This window comes from Lemur catta, chromosome 11 (genome assembly GCF_020740605.2).
Source record: "Lemur catta isolate mLemCat1 chromosome 11, mLemCat1.pri, whole genome shotgun sequence".
NCBI lineage: Eukaryota > Metazoa > Chordata > Mammalia > Primates > Lemuridae > Lemur > Lemur catta.
The window spans coordinates 43,614,996-43,631,749 of NC_059138.1; the positions used below are offsets into that span (position 1 = coordinate 43,614,996).

At 30.8% G+C, this 16,754-nt stretch overlaps 1 protein-coding gene across 1 annotated transcript in view; it reads right to left on the minus strand.

Annotated features, from left to right (window-relative positions):
- SEMA3C (semaphorin 3C) overlaps positions 1-16,754 on the minus strand; it is a 154,953-nt gene that overhangs the window by 54,875 nt on the left and 83,324 nt on the right. The window contains exons 5-9 of the mRNA XM_045564098.1: positions 14,578-14,697; positions 8,133-8,223; positions 3,401-3,520; positions 1,884-2,026; positions 538-652 (exon numbers count right to left, since the gene is read on the minus strand). Coding sequence (XP_045420054.1) covers positions 538-652; positions 1,884-2,026; positions 3,401-3,520; positions 8,133-8,223; positions 14,578-14,697 — 589 coding nt within the window. The remainder of the gene's footprint in view (positions 1-537; positions 653-1,883; positions 2,027-3,400; positions 3,521-8,132; positions 8,224-14,577; positions 14,698-16,754) is intronic.

The window sequence follows — 16,754 nt, forward strand, 5'->3', positions numbered from 1 at the left end:
TGTTAGTCTTTATTTGACCTGTAAATTTAAGACTCCTCATGTCATGCTAAGAATATCTGGTTTTAGGGTCAGCAAGCAGAACTAAGACAGAAGCACAAGTCTCCAAATTTCTACTCTAACACTTTTCCATCCAAACTCTGTCCCTTAGCTGCAATAGTAAAATTATATAGCTAAATTCTCATGCAATCTGATCTCAAATCAGAGTATTAGATGTTCAAATATACATGAAATACATATTCATTTATAAAAGCCCAAACCTATTTATTACCCATATATCAACTATGCAAGTACTCTCCCAACACACACACATTCATATATCATGATTACTTCAACGAACTCAATGTTTCAGAAGTGTAATCAGGTGCAAAATAGATTTAAAAGATTGTTATGAGCAGTATCTAGATCATTCATTCAAATTGGCACATTATTTATGCTAAAATATCTAGGGAAAATACATTCTTTTCTGAGAGCTTACTGAAATATATAAACCTTACAAGTTCCCTTTCAGAAACATTTTTCAATGTGACATCTATGTACCTAATTCATCAAAGTGTGTTTCTGGGCCATCTTCATCTGTTACAGAGCACACCAGTCTTGCTTTTAAGAAAGTGGTCCACTTGTTGACAAGGCTACGCAGTCCACCAGTGTCATTCTGAAACCATTTTGCAAACATAACTCAGATTGCTTAAATAAATATCGAAGTGTGTTATAAATTAAACTTGGACTCATTGCTTGCAGATGTTTTATATTCTGAAGAATGGAAATGCTAACCACATTTACACGTCAATAGTCAAAGAAAAATATTTAATACCTATAGTATTTTATACAATAGTTATACTATTATTCTCTTATAGTATATCAGCTAGAAATCAATTAATTTATTTGATAAATATATGCCCGAAATCCTTGTAATTTTAACAATATATAATGGAAATATTTATAAAATGTTATAGAGAATGAAGAATTAATTTTCCCTTTCTTGGTAACTCATCTTCAATATGAACATACATTATTGTATACAGTCTTGCAGATTCTACTGTGGTCAGGAGAGTAGATATATTTTTACATTATATAGTCCCCAATAGTTCTATTTTCCCTCCTTCATTTCTCTGTATTATTAATTAATTATCAGTATTTCTAATCAGATGCTTTATTATACATATTGATCCATGCAGGACAGGAGAAATGGCACTTGGATTATTCACAAATAGTCTCTGTTGATAACATTGTTTTTTCTCTGTGTCCAGAAGGCTTTTATTTCTTCTGCTGACTTTGCTACCTTGTTCCACATGGTAAAGAAAGAAACAGCTGAGTGCCACCATCAATGGAATATTGTATTATTTAAAGATAACCATTTTAAATGCTAAACACTTCAAGAAATATCTTTTCACAAAGGATGCTAGTCATAAATAAGTCAGGGCAAACTCTAAAATGTTAATGTGAGAGGACATTACAAATTTTCTTACATTTTTATTTATACTAACTGTCTATACATAAGAACATTTTGGCTACTGCTTATAATTAGAATTGTATTTTATTAAAGAATTTTTTTAATTTTTACTATTTATAAACAGTTCCTTAATAATTAATAAATACCAATGTATTAAATAGATATAAAAAATTAGTCAAAAAAGTTTATTTGTTTAAAACATAGCCAAAATATTTCCTTGAATTAAGATTTTTACTGAAATAGAGTATGCTTATCTCACATGACTGATGCTTTAACTGATGAATTAACATTATATTAAATGTTTCCTCTAGATACTTTATTTATTTGTAATACCAGATAATAAAAACAGGAAGATAAACTATTAGCAAAAATATTTACATGAAGAATTGAATTTCTTAGTCTTTCTTCCAATTAGAAAAATATTAATACTTACAGGACATATCCTAGCAATCATGGAATGAATCTGTTTTGTGCTCCTGTTGTTGTCAGTCAGTTTTTCTTTGAAGAAGAAGTACACCTTAGCATCATTTGGATCAGTACCATCTGGGATGACATGTGCATCCACAAACATAGGTTCTGAAAAAGAATATAAAGACTATCTATACTCATGACGAAAATCTATCTGCTGTTCCTCCAAGTAGACCACGGGCACATGCTTTCCCCATCTCTGATATAAAAGAACAATTCAGTGCTCACAGGCAAAATTTCTAAAAGCAGTGATTGTATTCACTCAATATACCACAGTTGGAATGTCTAGTACCACAAAGTATAGCTATAATATATATAATAGCTTAAACTATTTTTCTTTGTCTGAAATACATTCTAGAAGTGCAGTAAATGCAAAAATTCTTTGTGCATTGATGAGCTTTAAAAAATTGAAAAACTTTTCTACCAGTTATTTCCCATGGAATCTGATGGTTGATTTATTGAAAAAAAAAGTTTGTTTTTCAAAGTGTGGTTTTCAATCTAGTGCATATAAACTCAAAGTCTTTGAAGCAGAATGAGGAATCGGAAGTCCACGATCTGGAAAACTTTTTTTTTTCTTAAAATACAGCATATGAAATGAAGGGGAAACTTTTCAAGGAAAAAAAATGTAGTCATTTGAAGATATACGAGGTTTCCTTATTTCAAGAACAAAACAACTTTCAGAATACTCTATTTCCAGATGTACTGGAGTAATAATTTGAAGAAGTAAATGGACAATGCTTTCTTGTGCTGGCCTATCAGTGAAATACGATGCTTAACTGTGGTGACTCATGCTTAACGTGCAATGTTAAGTGCACTGCCAAATTCAGGACCATCTGGAAATTTTCCCCAGGCTGACATGACAAAGATGTTAGTGGTTTCTTTTGCCTCTAAACAACAACTGATTGGAATTATACAGTAAAATCAAATGAGCATTTTTTTGATGTGAGTTATATATGATGCCAAGAATTAGAAACAGTTGAACAATAATCATAAAGTTATCATATGTATGATTTCTATTGAATATTAGCCAAATTATTAAAAATAATATATATTAGTTTTATAATTTTAGAATCTAAGTACAAAACAAAAAGGAAGATCTCCTGAATATAAACCTATTCATTATATTTAAATGCCATATTTTTAGGATAATTTTTAGATTTGGCATTATTAAAATATACAAGCAGATTAAATGAAGTAAAAAGCATATTTAATTGTAAGATGTTACAATTAAACAACTGGAAAAGATGCTTGGGTACTGGCATTATGATGAATGTCACTGTCTCTTTTATTTATCCATATTCATATGACAAATGTAGGATGGTTAATGGAATAAACAATTAGAATATGGAATATGGGCTATTTCAATTATTTATTTATCTCAAATATTTTAAATCATAGAGTACAGAATTATCATTACTGATGTCATAACCTGATATTTTGATTTTTAAAAGTTTTCTCTAGTTACATAAAATATTTTCTTACCACTTAGCCATTTGGAATTGTGTTGATCAGTTCTGACTGCATTCCTCTTGGTTAAACTTCGAAAAATAGCAGCATCTGTCCCCATGAAATCTATATACATTCCAGAGAAAAGCTCCTCATCTATGAAAAAGTAAGAAAACGTTAACAGAAATTTAAATAGTTTTTAAAGCTATTTTAAAATCCAAAGTGAATTTATTTATTAGTAGATCATCACATATTACAAAGTGTTTGTAATTATTAATTGGTTTCCACTGTCTACCAAATAAAAAATTTTAGTAAATTTTAATCTTTTCTCATTATCATCCAATATGATTACTACTATATATTTCTATCAAATCCCCAAACAACTGTATTCCATACAAAGTTTCTCTGCCTATACTTAATTATACCAAATACAAATTTTTGTATAGAGTATATTACAAATGTTAGATGTATAAAAGATAACAAAATAGCTTAATTAATTAGTTTCTTTTAATAAATTATAAAAACAGTGTAAAAGTCAGAAAACTTGGTTTCTAATTTTGGCAATCACTCACAAACTAGGAATTAGGGCAAAGTTATTTAATAACTTGAGTCTCAATCTTCTCATCTATAAAATATGAGAAGTGGATTATGATCTCAAAAGTTCTTATCACATATTAAAATTTCTACAATCTTACTTACTGGATTGAACATAATAGTTTTTTGTTTAAATTATTATTATGACATGACATGGAGGCCACACTGAAATCATCAAAAAATTAAAAGATTTAATCATTAACAGTATATATTTTAATCTTTAGTGCTGGAAGTTTCCTAAGAGGTAATCAAAGTGCTACTTTTTCAATTGTAATTCAGCCATAAAAAATAGAATATAATGACAAGAAAGAAAACATATTTTATATCTAAAATAATCATTATTAATAACATAATCATATTTTAATCTGTATATATATTACATTAGATATTTAGTTTAGTTTTGAAAATCCATATTATTCTCCATCTAGTACTAGGAGCAGCAAGCATTGAATTGGTAAGAAACAATGTGACCCTTGCATATAAAACAGTAGCTAAACATCTACTTAAAAAGAAATCAGATTTATCAGGTCAGGCCCACTGACCTGCCATGCAGCTGTGTTCTTTGACTGATGTTCTAGGATTACTCCCCTGGCTACTTTTAGACTGTGGTCATTTTGGCAGGACTGGAACACTGTGAAGCAGTCTGAGCTCACTGTTTTGTAATAAGCGAATGCCACTTGGGCCAGGATATAATGGAGAATGGAATGTGTCTAATATGTGCTCCCAAGGCTATGAACTGGACCCCTACCACTTAGTGAGCTGGTAGGCATTTGGTTGCTCAGCTCCTTCCTAGTAGGGGTCCGAAGCCCATGAAAACAGATTATAGGGAGATAACAAAAATGCACATGGAGCATTTTTGAGCAATTTAGTCTCTTTCAAATTCTGTGAACATGTGTGAGGTATATATACACATAGATTTGGCTGTTAAATTGCAATAACTTTGTAATTAATCATTCACATTTTTGTTATACCCAATTAACTGTAAAACTGTGGATTATAAATTCTTGCTGTTCCACAGGTTGATTGGCACAGCTATCAATTATCGTATCTGTTTTGAAGAAAGAAAAGAAAAAAGATACGCAGAGGTTGGTGTATGGCAGAGAGGGCTAATTCTAATCCTACTGCATACTACCTTATTAGTTAGGTCCTAAATATTACACAAGCATGCATGTCTAATTGGCTTCCTTTCTTGTCTTAAATTCTCAGTAATTTTAATAGCAAGTTAGGAACTTTGTTTTATTTTGTATCAACAAGAAATATTTAATTAATGTCACTTTGAAAAAAAATTTTGAAAAGGTTTTTTTTTTTTTATTCCAGAATTTCTTTGCAGGGTTTTATGCAAAGATAAACTCATGCCTTTTAACTTTGATCCAAAAATATTTTGGTTTCCAATTGTACTCCCACTGACCAGAAAAACTTCATAAGATTTATGATCGGTTCTTTAAAAGATAGTATCTGACTTCTTTGTTGCCCTACAATAATGACTGAAAATAGCAAAATAACACCGAACTTACAGCATGGGTTAGATGTTACAACTATATCATGAAATTTGGAATTCTAATTCTAAGTTTTTCTTGGCATTTAATATATACAAGTATATTAACAAATTTGTGTTATTTAGTGCACTGAAATTGAATGGAAATGATAAAGCACTATGATATGGTAAAGTGAGATGACCACACAAATTATTCGAGATTATTTCACAGGGATAATCAACTGGACAAAGAAAATGATAAATACAATCTTATAAAGCTTTCTGGGTTTTTTATTTTCAGTTTTTAAGTTAAACAAATTGTTTAATGGCTTTGTTTTGATTACAAATTATAATTTTTTTTTCAAATATTAAAAAGTAGCATAGGAATTTGAATTCCCTTGAATTCTCAGGTCCTTGAAAAACCAGGAAGGCCAATATCTAACTCCCACTTTGTAATCAAATCAAATTCTCTCAGGGTAAAATTATTAAAGGACTTTTGACAGTTTAGTAAGAAAATTTATGCTGATTTGTTCTAACTCTTCTTATTATAAACAATATTCAGTGAGACAAAACTTCAATATTGGGTGTAGTAACAGATCTTTGAAGTTTTTTCATAGTATTTAATTTGAAATAAATGAAAACTATATATATTTAACTACTATTATACATATCATATGATTTCTACAGGTGAATAAAATTTTCTTCGTAATGGAAAAAAGATTTGCCAAAACACTGTTGTTATTAAATGATATTCGGAAACTTACCTGAAAAGAGCTTGCATCAGATATAATTGGATGGCTTTGTAGTTTCAAAGCTTTCTAACTTTTTGTCCTAATGATATGCTTTCACCTCCTCCCTGCCCAATTTGAACGACCATATGGAAGTAATTCACTGTATAACTTCCAAGGTTTACCTGTCTTATATTAATTTCCAAATATGAGAAGAAAAGATGAATGCCTATTTAAATGATTCAAAGCAAACATTTTGAACACAATTATTATTTTTTCACCTGTTTTATTGTCAAAGGATACAATTTTACTCATGGGAACACATAAAGAAAGCAAAAAGGAAAAAGTAACTGCTGTACATTTAACATATTGAAATTCAAGGTTTGTCACCACAGTCAATTCATGATGACTCAGACACATGCTATAAGTGTCTTAACTAGATAAGAAAGCCTTTTAAGTGAGTCATAGAAAGGCACTCAATGACAGGTTAAAAAGCAGATTGATTTGTCAATGTATGTATCAGCAAGCAAGTGGGATTGCCACTTAACTGATATTTTATGGAAAGTGAGAAAATAAAAAAGTAGCTTTATCACCACCTTCTTTTTAGTATACCAACACTTAGACAATTCACAGAGAATGCACTTGGCTAAGAATGTACTTGATTTTCTTTAATTTGAAAGAAATATCATTTGTAATCATTTGTAAAAGATTAGTAAAACATGAGAGTGCAGATATCTCTTCAACATAGAGATTTCAATTCCTTTGTATATATACTCAGAAGTGGAATTGCTGGATCATATAGTAATTCTATTTTTAGTTTTTTTTTTTACAGAACATCCATAATATTTTTCAAAATGGTTGTACTAATTTATATTCCCACCAACAGTGTACAAGGGTTTTCCACACCCTCTCTAACACTTGTCATCATTTGACTTTTTGATAATAGCCATTCTAGTAAGTGTGAAGTGATATTTCATTGTCTGCACTCTACGGTTATCTTAGCACATTCACAATAGCCAAGATATGGAAGCAACCTAAATTTCCATCAACAGATGAATGGATAAAGAAAATATGATATGTATACACACAACGGAATGCTATATAGCATTTAAAAGGAAGGAAATTCTGTCATTCATGACAACATGAATGGAAACAAAGGACATTATACTAAGTGAAAAAATCTAGGCATGGAAAGACAAATACCGTATGATCTCACTTATATGTGGAATCTAAAAAGTTGATCGCACAGAAACAGAGAGAATTAACTGGTAGTTACCAGATGCTGGAGAGATGGGGAAAGGTAAGATGTTCCTCAAAGAGTACAAAGTTTCAGTTAGACTAGAGGAATAAATTCTAGTGATCTATTTCACTGCACAGTGACCACAGTTATAAACAATGCATTTTTCTTTCAAAATTGGTAAAATAATAGATTTTAACATTTTCATCACAAAAAAATGGTAAGTTGATGAGGTGATGACTATGTTAATTATACTGACTGAATTTTCTATAATGTATACATAGATAAAAACATCACATCTTACCTTATAAATATGTACAATTATTTAATTAAAAATCACTAAAAATAAATAATGAAATAAAGTCCAAAAATGTACTAAAACATGATTTTCCTCATGGGTGAACTGAATACTAGGAATACAATTATAGAAAACATTGAAAACTACTTTATAATATATATGATTATATGTATACATATTTACACTTTTTAAAAAAATGCTTGGCTTGCTCTAGGAATGACAAAATTATCTTATATAGATGAGAAGATACATGCTCATCATTTAATCATACTCTTGGAAATGAGAAATTAAACTCTTGATTTCTCAACTGACATCATTCTCCCTTTCATTTTACTCATACACTTTATTATCCATGCAACCACCCAAAATGGGCATATCATATGTTAATTGTTTTTGTTATTTTAGATTTACTCCTACCTCTTTCATTTTCTACTTACTGATCATAACAGACACTGTGTTCACATTGGGGTTGAAAGAGCAGCGTCCTTTTCCAGATTCGCACTTGGAGTCAATCACAAAAACTTGGTCCTTTATTGCAGATAAGATTGAAAACATAGTAATAATTACTTATTTAGAAAAACAATTGTTCTTTAGTAAAATGAAGCATCATTAAAATTAATATGCTTTCTACTTCGTTGTGTATGCCTTCCCAATTTACTATGTTAAGACTTACTTGACCTATAAGGAGAATCCATTTGTAATTATAATAACCTCAGCAGGGACACGACTCATTCTATTACATTCCCTATCGAGCTGATCCAAGAAGTTCTCCTCAAATCAACATCAGCAAAAATCACTTGAAAATCAAAGATATCAATATAAATCTGAACTAGATGTGTTGAAATGAGCCAAAAGAAAAAAAAAAAAACCTGTGCACAGAGAAACAATCTCTATAAAGACTACAATATTTTCATAATAATTAAGACTTTAAAAAAAAATAAAATTCCCTGTTACCGCTTAGGTTTGTTATACAAAGCATTATACAAGATTCAACAAAGTAATGCATAAATTAGATTTAAAATATATCATTTTCTCGTGTATTTATTTAATAAAAATTTATTGAGCATCAACTACGTGCCAGACACTGACCAGACACTGAGGACAGTAAGCAAGATACACAACAATCTTTGTCCTCAAGTAATTTATAATCTAATGAGTAAGACAGAAAGTAAATAAGTGAAATATAGAGTATGTTAGATAGTGCTTGGTGCTTAGCAGAAAAAAATATGCATGGAAAGGGGATAGGAAAGACTTGGGATTGGGGGCAATAGATTCAGTCTGAAATATGGAGGTCAGTTTAGCCTCACTAAGGGGAGACATCTTGTTGGTATATTTAAAATATATATATATATATATAATCACTATTTTTTTGTTTTCCTCATGATTATAATTGTTTGTTTAGTTTAGGCATTACATGCATGAAGACCCTTTGGAAAGCAGATATAGCTAGGAGTCAAGAGACTGAATTCAGATTTTATTTTTGTCACCCTTTAGATACATGGTCTTATATATATATTTTCCAAAGGGAAAAGTGATTACTTTTTAAATTTGTATCAGATGATAAAGGATCTTAATTATCAAGCTAAGGTTTTTTGAAAATTATTCTGAAATAAATGCAGACCCATTAATATTTTTGAGTGTGGAAATGAAAGGATCAAAACCCTGCTCTAAGAAGTAGGACTTTATCTTGAGTTTTGGAACACTGGGAATGGAATGTATCAGAACAGACACTGGATTCAGGAAAATAGGGTAGTTTTCTATTGCAAGAGTATAGGAATTAGGGAATAATAATCTAACATGCCATGATCTCAGTAGTCATGGTAAGAGCTGTAGAGATGGAAGAGAATTTGTATACTGACAATCAACAGAGCTTAGCAATCAATTAGAAATTGGTTGTGGTTCAGAAAGATAAAGAAAGCAAAGATGATTCTGAACTTTTGCCACCTGGAACAAAATAAAACTATTTCATTTTTGTTATTTTGAGTTTGAAGTAGTGCAGGACATCCCCAAGGCAATACGAAATGATAGACCTTAAAAAGAATCACAGTCATCTGGCCTGAAGAGGTCCTGCAGAGTGATCCTCATCCAGGAATTCGTTCTAGAGGTAACTTATTCTCAGCTCATATTATTGGCAACTACTTTACAGGCAAAGTGAAGCCCTTAAATAAGATATCTTCAACTTTTCACTACTCCACTAATGCATGACAGGAACTCTCTCTCTCTCTCTCTCTCTTACTTTGAGGTCAATCCTTCAACAAATGTTTTAAATTTTATCTTATATGATCTTCTTAGGTGCCATATACTTTCCATTATCCCTTTTGTTTCTTTGATATATATTTTCATCTTATTAACTGGATCCTTCACACCATCATTTAAACAACCCCTTCAGGTGCCATACATCACTCTTCTTAGGAATCACATTTCTCAAATAACTACGTACATACTCATCACCGCTTTCTGACTTTTCATTTTCTTGTCAATTTACTTTAATTGGGCATCCAGCCTCAGTTATTCAATTGAAACACTTTTATAGTAAGATTTTTAATGACAGTCACGGTACACAATTCAGTGCTTAATTTTTGGACCTCATCCTACTTGGATTCTCAGTGGTACTCAAGATTTTCACCGCTTTTATGTTTTTAAATGACTTATTTTTAGTCCCAAGAAACTACATACTCTTGTTTTTAACCCTTCTCTGCCTGTTTAAGTCTCATTTATAAGTCGATTTTCCTCCATGTGGCCATTAAAGTTAGGAGATCCTCAAGTCTGAATCATACTCTTTCTTCTGTTTTCACTCTATACTCCCTTGGCATGATTAAATCTACATTTTGCTTGGGCTTCATTTACTATTATAAATAATGACTACATCTTTATATATCCAGCCTTCTGTTCAACTGCCTACTTGATATTACTAGTTGAATCTTTCAATGGCATCTCAGACTCAATAGACCAAATTTAGCTCATAATCTTTACCCCTTGCATGGTTTCTTCATTGTTTTTCATCTCAGTTCATGGCAACTATATAATTAATGAGGCTGAAAATAACAAAGTGTCAATATCTATATCATTATGTATATATATTTTTTCCATGTCCAAATCCACCAACATCAGTTATAATATTTTGTACTTTGAGCCTGTCTCCATTGCCACGACCTGAATACAATAATCTCTTTTTTGGCCTATTATGTTAACTGTCTAACTGATCTCCCCACAACTCTTCCAATCCCTTCCCACAACACCCCAGATCATTTATTACATAGCACACAAGTGACAATACAATTCTGTTCATGCCATTTTCTGCAGAAGATTGTCCTAATTACTTCTCCTTTGACATATGAGAAAGACCAATATCTTTAAAGTAGCCTACAAGTTGAATTGTGATTTTGTTTCTGCCTTTATTTAAATAAATAACATTTGTGGATTGACTCAATAAGTGAAAATAATGAGACAAGAAAGAGAATAGGTAGTGAGAAAATTTTTTTTAAAGGCATAGGAAAATGTCCCATTGTCATAGATGTCAATACAGGCATTGAAAAATAGAGAGTGAGACCAACAGAGTTTAATGCTGTATTAACAGATTGGTCTAGGAGAAGGGGTCTGATGGAAGGAGTCAATTTGGTCATTGAGGTATTCTGGTCATTAGTCAAACAGTTTTAGTTAATGTGTAGGAGTGAAAGTTAGATTAGAACAGTTTATTAAAGACATGGAAAAGAGGAGCATATAAACTGGAAATTCAGCCTAATGAGTCTGAGAAGCTTTGTAATGAAGTAAGAGAAAAATTAAAAAAAAAAAAAACTCACATAGCCAAGATAACAATTTTAAGGAAAGGAGACATAATCCTCTTTTTAAATAGAAAAAAAAAAGGTAAATGCAGAGGAAGGGGAATGAAGATGTGAAGCAATGATGAAGCTTATTTATCAAAGAACTTTATTGTTATGGAAAAATGCATATTTTTTCTTCCGAAACAGGAGGAAAGCTACAAAAAGATATTGAAACAGACTTGTTTGGTGACTAATTTGCTTCAAAAAACATAGAGAATAATTGGGATGTCTGTGATATTCTTGGTCGGTAAAGGTATCTGCTTCATGAGGGGCAGGAGTTTAAATGATATTTGATTGTTGACATGGATGCAATAGAAATGTGATAAAAATCAACCAGAGATAAGATGTGGTAATGTTTCTGCAAAATAACCAAATATTTTCCCCCCTTAGTTTAAAGTCATGATATACTCGTGTTGCTTTATCTTTCTCTAGGAACAGAGAGCAAAGCCAGGGAGCAAAGACAATGGATAGAAGAGAAGAAACATGGTCACATCTTGATACAGCAAGGATTCTAGGCTCTTCAAAAGGGGACCGTTGAAATGCTCCAGGAAAGCTCTGAATCAGTCTCACAAAATATTAGATGAGTAATAAGATATAATGAAAGTGTGTGATGCTCCAAACATGAAGTAGGCTCATAACATATTCTCATAAAATGAATGAATTTCTGTGAAGACAGGGAGAGGAAAGGTTGTAGATAACGTCTCATAAATAAAACTGAGTATTTACTAGTGGTGCCAACCTAACCTGGCACACTTTCAAACTCATTTCAAAATGATGAAAAATGCCATATCTTAATATTAACAAAGGGTGTTAACAGTAAGTACTACCCTTGGTCATTATAAAATACAACATTAGTGATAAAGAAGAAGGAGAATTCTTGGCCAGGTGCAGTGGCTCATGCCTGTAATCCTAGCTCTCTGGGAGGCCAAGGTGGGAGGATCACTTGAGGTCAGGAGTTCAAGACAAGCCTGAGCAAGAACAAGTCCTCAACTCTACTAAAAATAGAAAAAATTAGTTGGATGTGGTGGTGTGTGTCTGTAGTCCCAGGTATTTGGGAGGCTGAGGCAGGAGGATCACTTGAGTTCAGGAGTTCAAGGTTGCAGTGAGCTATGATGATGCCACTGCACTCTAGGCTGGGCAACAGAGTGAGACTGTCTCAATCAATCAATCAATCAATAAAGGAGAATTCTCTCAAAATAAAACTTTCTGCATCACATGGTCATTTTATGGTAGGCAATCTTTTATACTAAACTAAATGAAAATAAATACATTAGATGTTTGATAAAACTGTATAGTTCTGTGTTTATATCATTGTGCATATACTACAGATATATAAAATAACGTTATGGTAAAACTCTTTGACTACACCCAACTATCAACAAAAACATATAAAGCTTAAAAATTATAACCAGTTCATACCTAAATTGGTTCTTAAGACATTCACATATTATTTAAGAGATTAAATTAATTAATGGAAATGCTTCTCCTTTGAAACATATCTTTTGAAGTGAGACTAAAGTAGTTCATATTAGCACAGTGATTAAAATTTATTCCATGCTGGTTTTCCGAAGGAGATTATTTTTTGGGCAGACATTCCAATTAAGTGCATAGTGGGAAATTTGTACAAAGGAAAATAATTTTATTTGAAATCTGTGCTCTGAAAGCTGCTATGCTATTACTGGCCTGTACAGTGACTGCACAGACTTCAGGGGAGTGTCTGACAGATTGCAGACGTCGGAGGCAGTAGTTTATTTAATCAATTGATCACAGGCATGTGGTTCTAATGACAAGCTCAATGCAGCCAACTCTGTTCTTCCAAGAAGCATAACCATATTTTTCCTATAAGAATCTTACTATTTCATAGCATCTTGAACCACCTTTGAAAAATGTCTCTATTTGGGGTCAAATTATAATTCCTCAGTTATTTTTAAATGACATTTAATTCATCAAAAATATATGTGTAAATTACATATCTGAAAAAGAAAATTAATAATAAAGGAATATGGAGAGAATCACTGTTCAATTGCATTAGTACTGAAGTAGATTAATTCTTGTTGAAGAAAAATAAACTATGTAAGTTTTATAAGTAGCAACATTATTTTTTTTCAAAAGTGTAATCACTAAAATTGAATTCAGACATTATTTAATCCAGATTTTCTGGATTTAAATTACAAACAAATCAAGATAGTTTGAAAAATTCAGTTGTTAATTATGTTTAGAAAAACATGTTTGACTAAAAGAATGAGGAAAAATTCTTTTGGTTGAATACATAGTTTCCTTAGTCAACATTTATGGACTGAGAAAACAAACACAGTCTTAAATATTAATATCACAATTAAAGTCCAACCAGCTAATGCATTTGACTATACATTAGCTATATATTTGACTAATATTTAGCAAACACAATATCACAATATACCACATCATTTTAACTAATGTAAGAACAAGGTAGAATAGTCTAATTAGGGCAATGTTGGTCTAAAATGAAAGTGTAATTTATTAATTATATAAAGTTATTTTCAGTAATGACACTTGGCATACCGCTTTATATATCATGCAGGTAAATATCTCATAAAAATGTACTGAATTTGAAAGATAAATAAGAAATTACCTAAAACAGATTTGAGAAGGTAAGTTTATACTACAATATTTCTATAATTCGGAGCAAATAGTAATAGTACTTTACACTCAATGTAATTATAAAATTAGAACATTTTTCTTTCTTATATCTTTTATAGCTTTTCCACTCAAAATATATACTAAAATATATATACATATGCATTAAAACTATATATAGTTGCCTTCAACTAAAATATATATATTTTTATATATAAAACATACATAAATGCATAATAAATATATATATTTTTTAGTTGAGGGAAAAAGGATATACTCTAAGTAATTTGGTAGACAGGAACAAAATGTAACATACTTTATACTTAAAGGGCATGAAAATATTGTATGAATAGGGATAATAGTCCCAAGTTTTTACTCTAAAATGCAGTTTCAAAAATCTTTGACACCAACATAAAAACTAAGAATGTTAAATTGTTACACTTACCTCTGATCTCCTCCCTCTGTTCAAGTAAGTGCAAACTGGGCTGAAAGCACCACTCCCACAGACATACAAATGAGTGCGGTTGAAAGTCTGAATTACACGGACGAAGTTCCCACAGCCATGCTAAAAGAATCAGTAAATAAGTAGTTAGTAACTCAATGACGTTTATTGCTATTTCTACTACCTATGTTAATGTGAGAGTTTGTATGACAGGTAACAATGAGGTGACATAAACTTTTGATGTAGTATTCCATATCTTTGAGAAACTATGTGTGCACCTCATAAAGGTAATTTGAGAATGAATACTCATTTAACTTATGGAAGTACCAAATCAGATATTAAGATTTCATGCCACTGAAGAAAAAATATGACTCAGGAATAGTCACAAAATTATTATAGAAAGTTACTCAATAAATATTTACCTAGTATACAACAGGTTATAGTCTAATTTTCTGGACATCCTCAGTGAAAAAAACAGAAAAATCTCTACCCTTGTAGAGGTCAATTAAACAATATATACCCTGCTTTTGCTATTTCTGTTTAAATCTTCACTAATTCTAATGCTTCATTTGAAAATGCTTTCAAATGTATTCATGTCAATGCAAATATTTTCTAGTGATACTATATATTTTCCTTTCTGCTCTATTGTTTATTATTGTTAGATACATTTGGGGTAATAATAAAAGAACAACATGGTTTATTCCATTGATTTATTTCAGGAGTAAGGTAGCTCACCTCAGATAATAAGTAAAATGATCTGCCTCTCTCATATTTAAATATTTTTTATATTGTATAAGTTTTTATATTCTGAAACTTTTATAAACTTTTATAAACATACTCTTTACCTGAGAAAGTTTAGAAATTGTGACATATAAGTTTTTCTTACTATATATATATTATATATATATATACACATATATGTGTGTGTGTTTTGAATGCAATTGTGCTTATACAAATTCCATATATCATGACAAACACCACTGGCTTGAACAACTGGCAAATAAAACCAACCTTAAAAAAATGCCAGGACAACTATTGTTTATAATGAAAAATGATATAATTATTTTTTTTTATTCTTGATTCCCTAAAACATTCCTTTCCTTTTCCCCAGAAACTCCTTTCTCACCTGCTCGCAGTTTAACTAAAAGCAAGGCTGTCATTTATTCACATGATGAAACCAAAATAATTGTTGTAATTTTAAGTTGACTGTGACCTTGCAGGCGTACATAAACATGGTCAGTACCAAAGGCAGATCTGTGTGACCGAATTAATCATTGAATGTTCCACATTTGCTAGGCTCACTATCCTTTTCTGATTATAAATTAATCAAGCCTAAGATTGAATTCTTTTCCTGTCACAAAGTCATTTTTCTCTCAAAGAAAGTTATTAAAATGATTTTATAATTAGAGACAGAACATTTCCATGAGTCTATAAAGAAATATATCAAAAGTTAGTCATTTTTCCCTGGGTGGTCAGATAACATATATTGCTTTTTTTTTTCTCTTCTAGGTACCATGTATGTTCCTACTTTTTATAACCCACATCTATTAATTATATTATTGGAAACTAAAACAAACTGTGCTAAAATTGAAGTTAAATTTAAAGTAAATATTATTTTATATCTTTCCATCACTTTCTCCTTTTCTATTCATTATTACTTGCCAGCAAATATATGCTTTTTTCCATACATAGTAATTTTATACAGATGTTTCTGTGATAGATTTTATCAAATAATCAATCACTAACTCTACTGTCAAAGAAATTAATCCTTATAGACCAGACTATACACTTTATTTTTAGTTTAAGACATTAAGGATTTTTGTTAAATATACAGTGTCATTGTATCTTGACACCTGTTTATAGAGGTACCTGGAAATTGATTACATAACTACAGATGATAACATGTTTCTGGAGAAAAAGCATAGATGAAATATGGTGTGTATATAATAGTCTATGTTAAAGGAATCTGTGAGCAATGAGACCTATGCTTATTTTTTTGACATTCAAGTTTAGTCATTCTGGAATTTAGGAATTCTGTGTATAATACTTTCCCAGACTTGAATTCAATCCAATTCTATTAATAATAGGTTGTGTGAATCTCATCTTGGGTTTTGTAGACAGTCAATTTACTTTCATGAATTACAGGTATTGGCAAAAAGAAAGAAGTCAATAATGTCTCT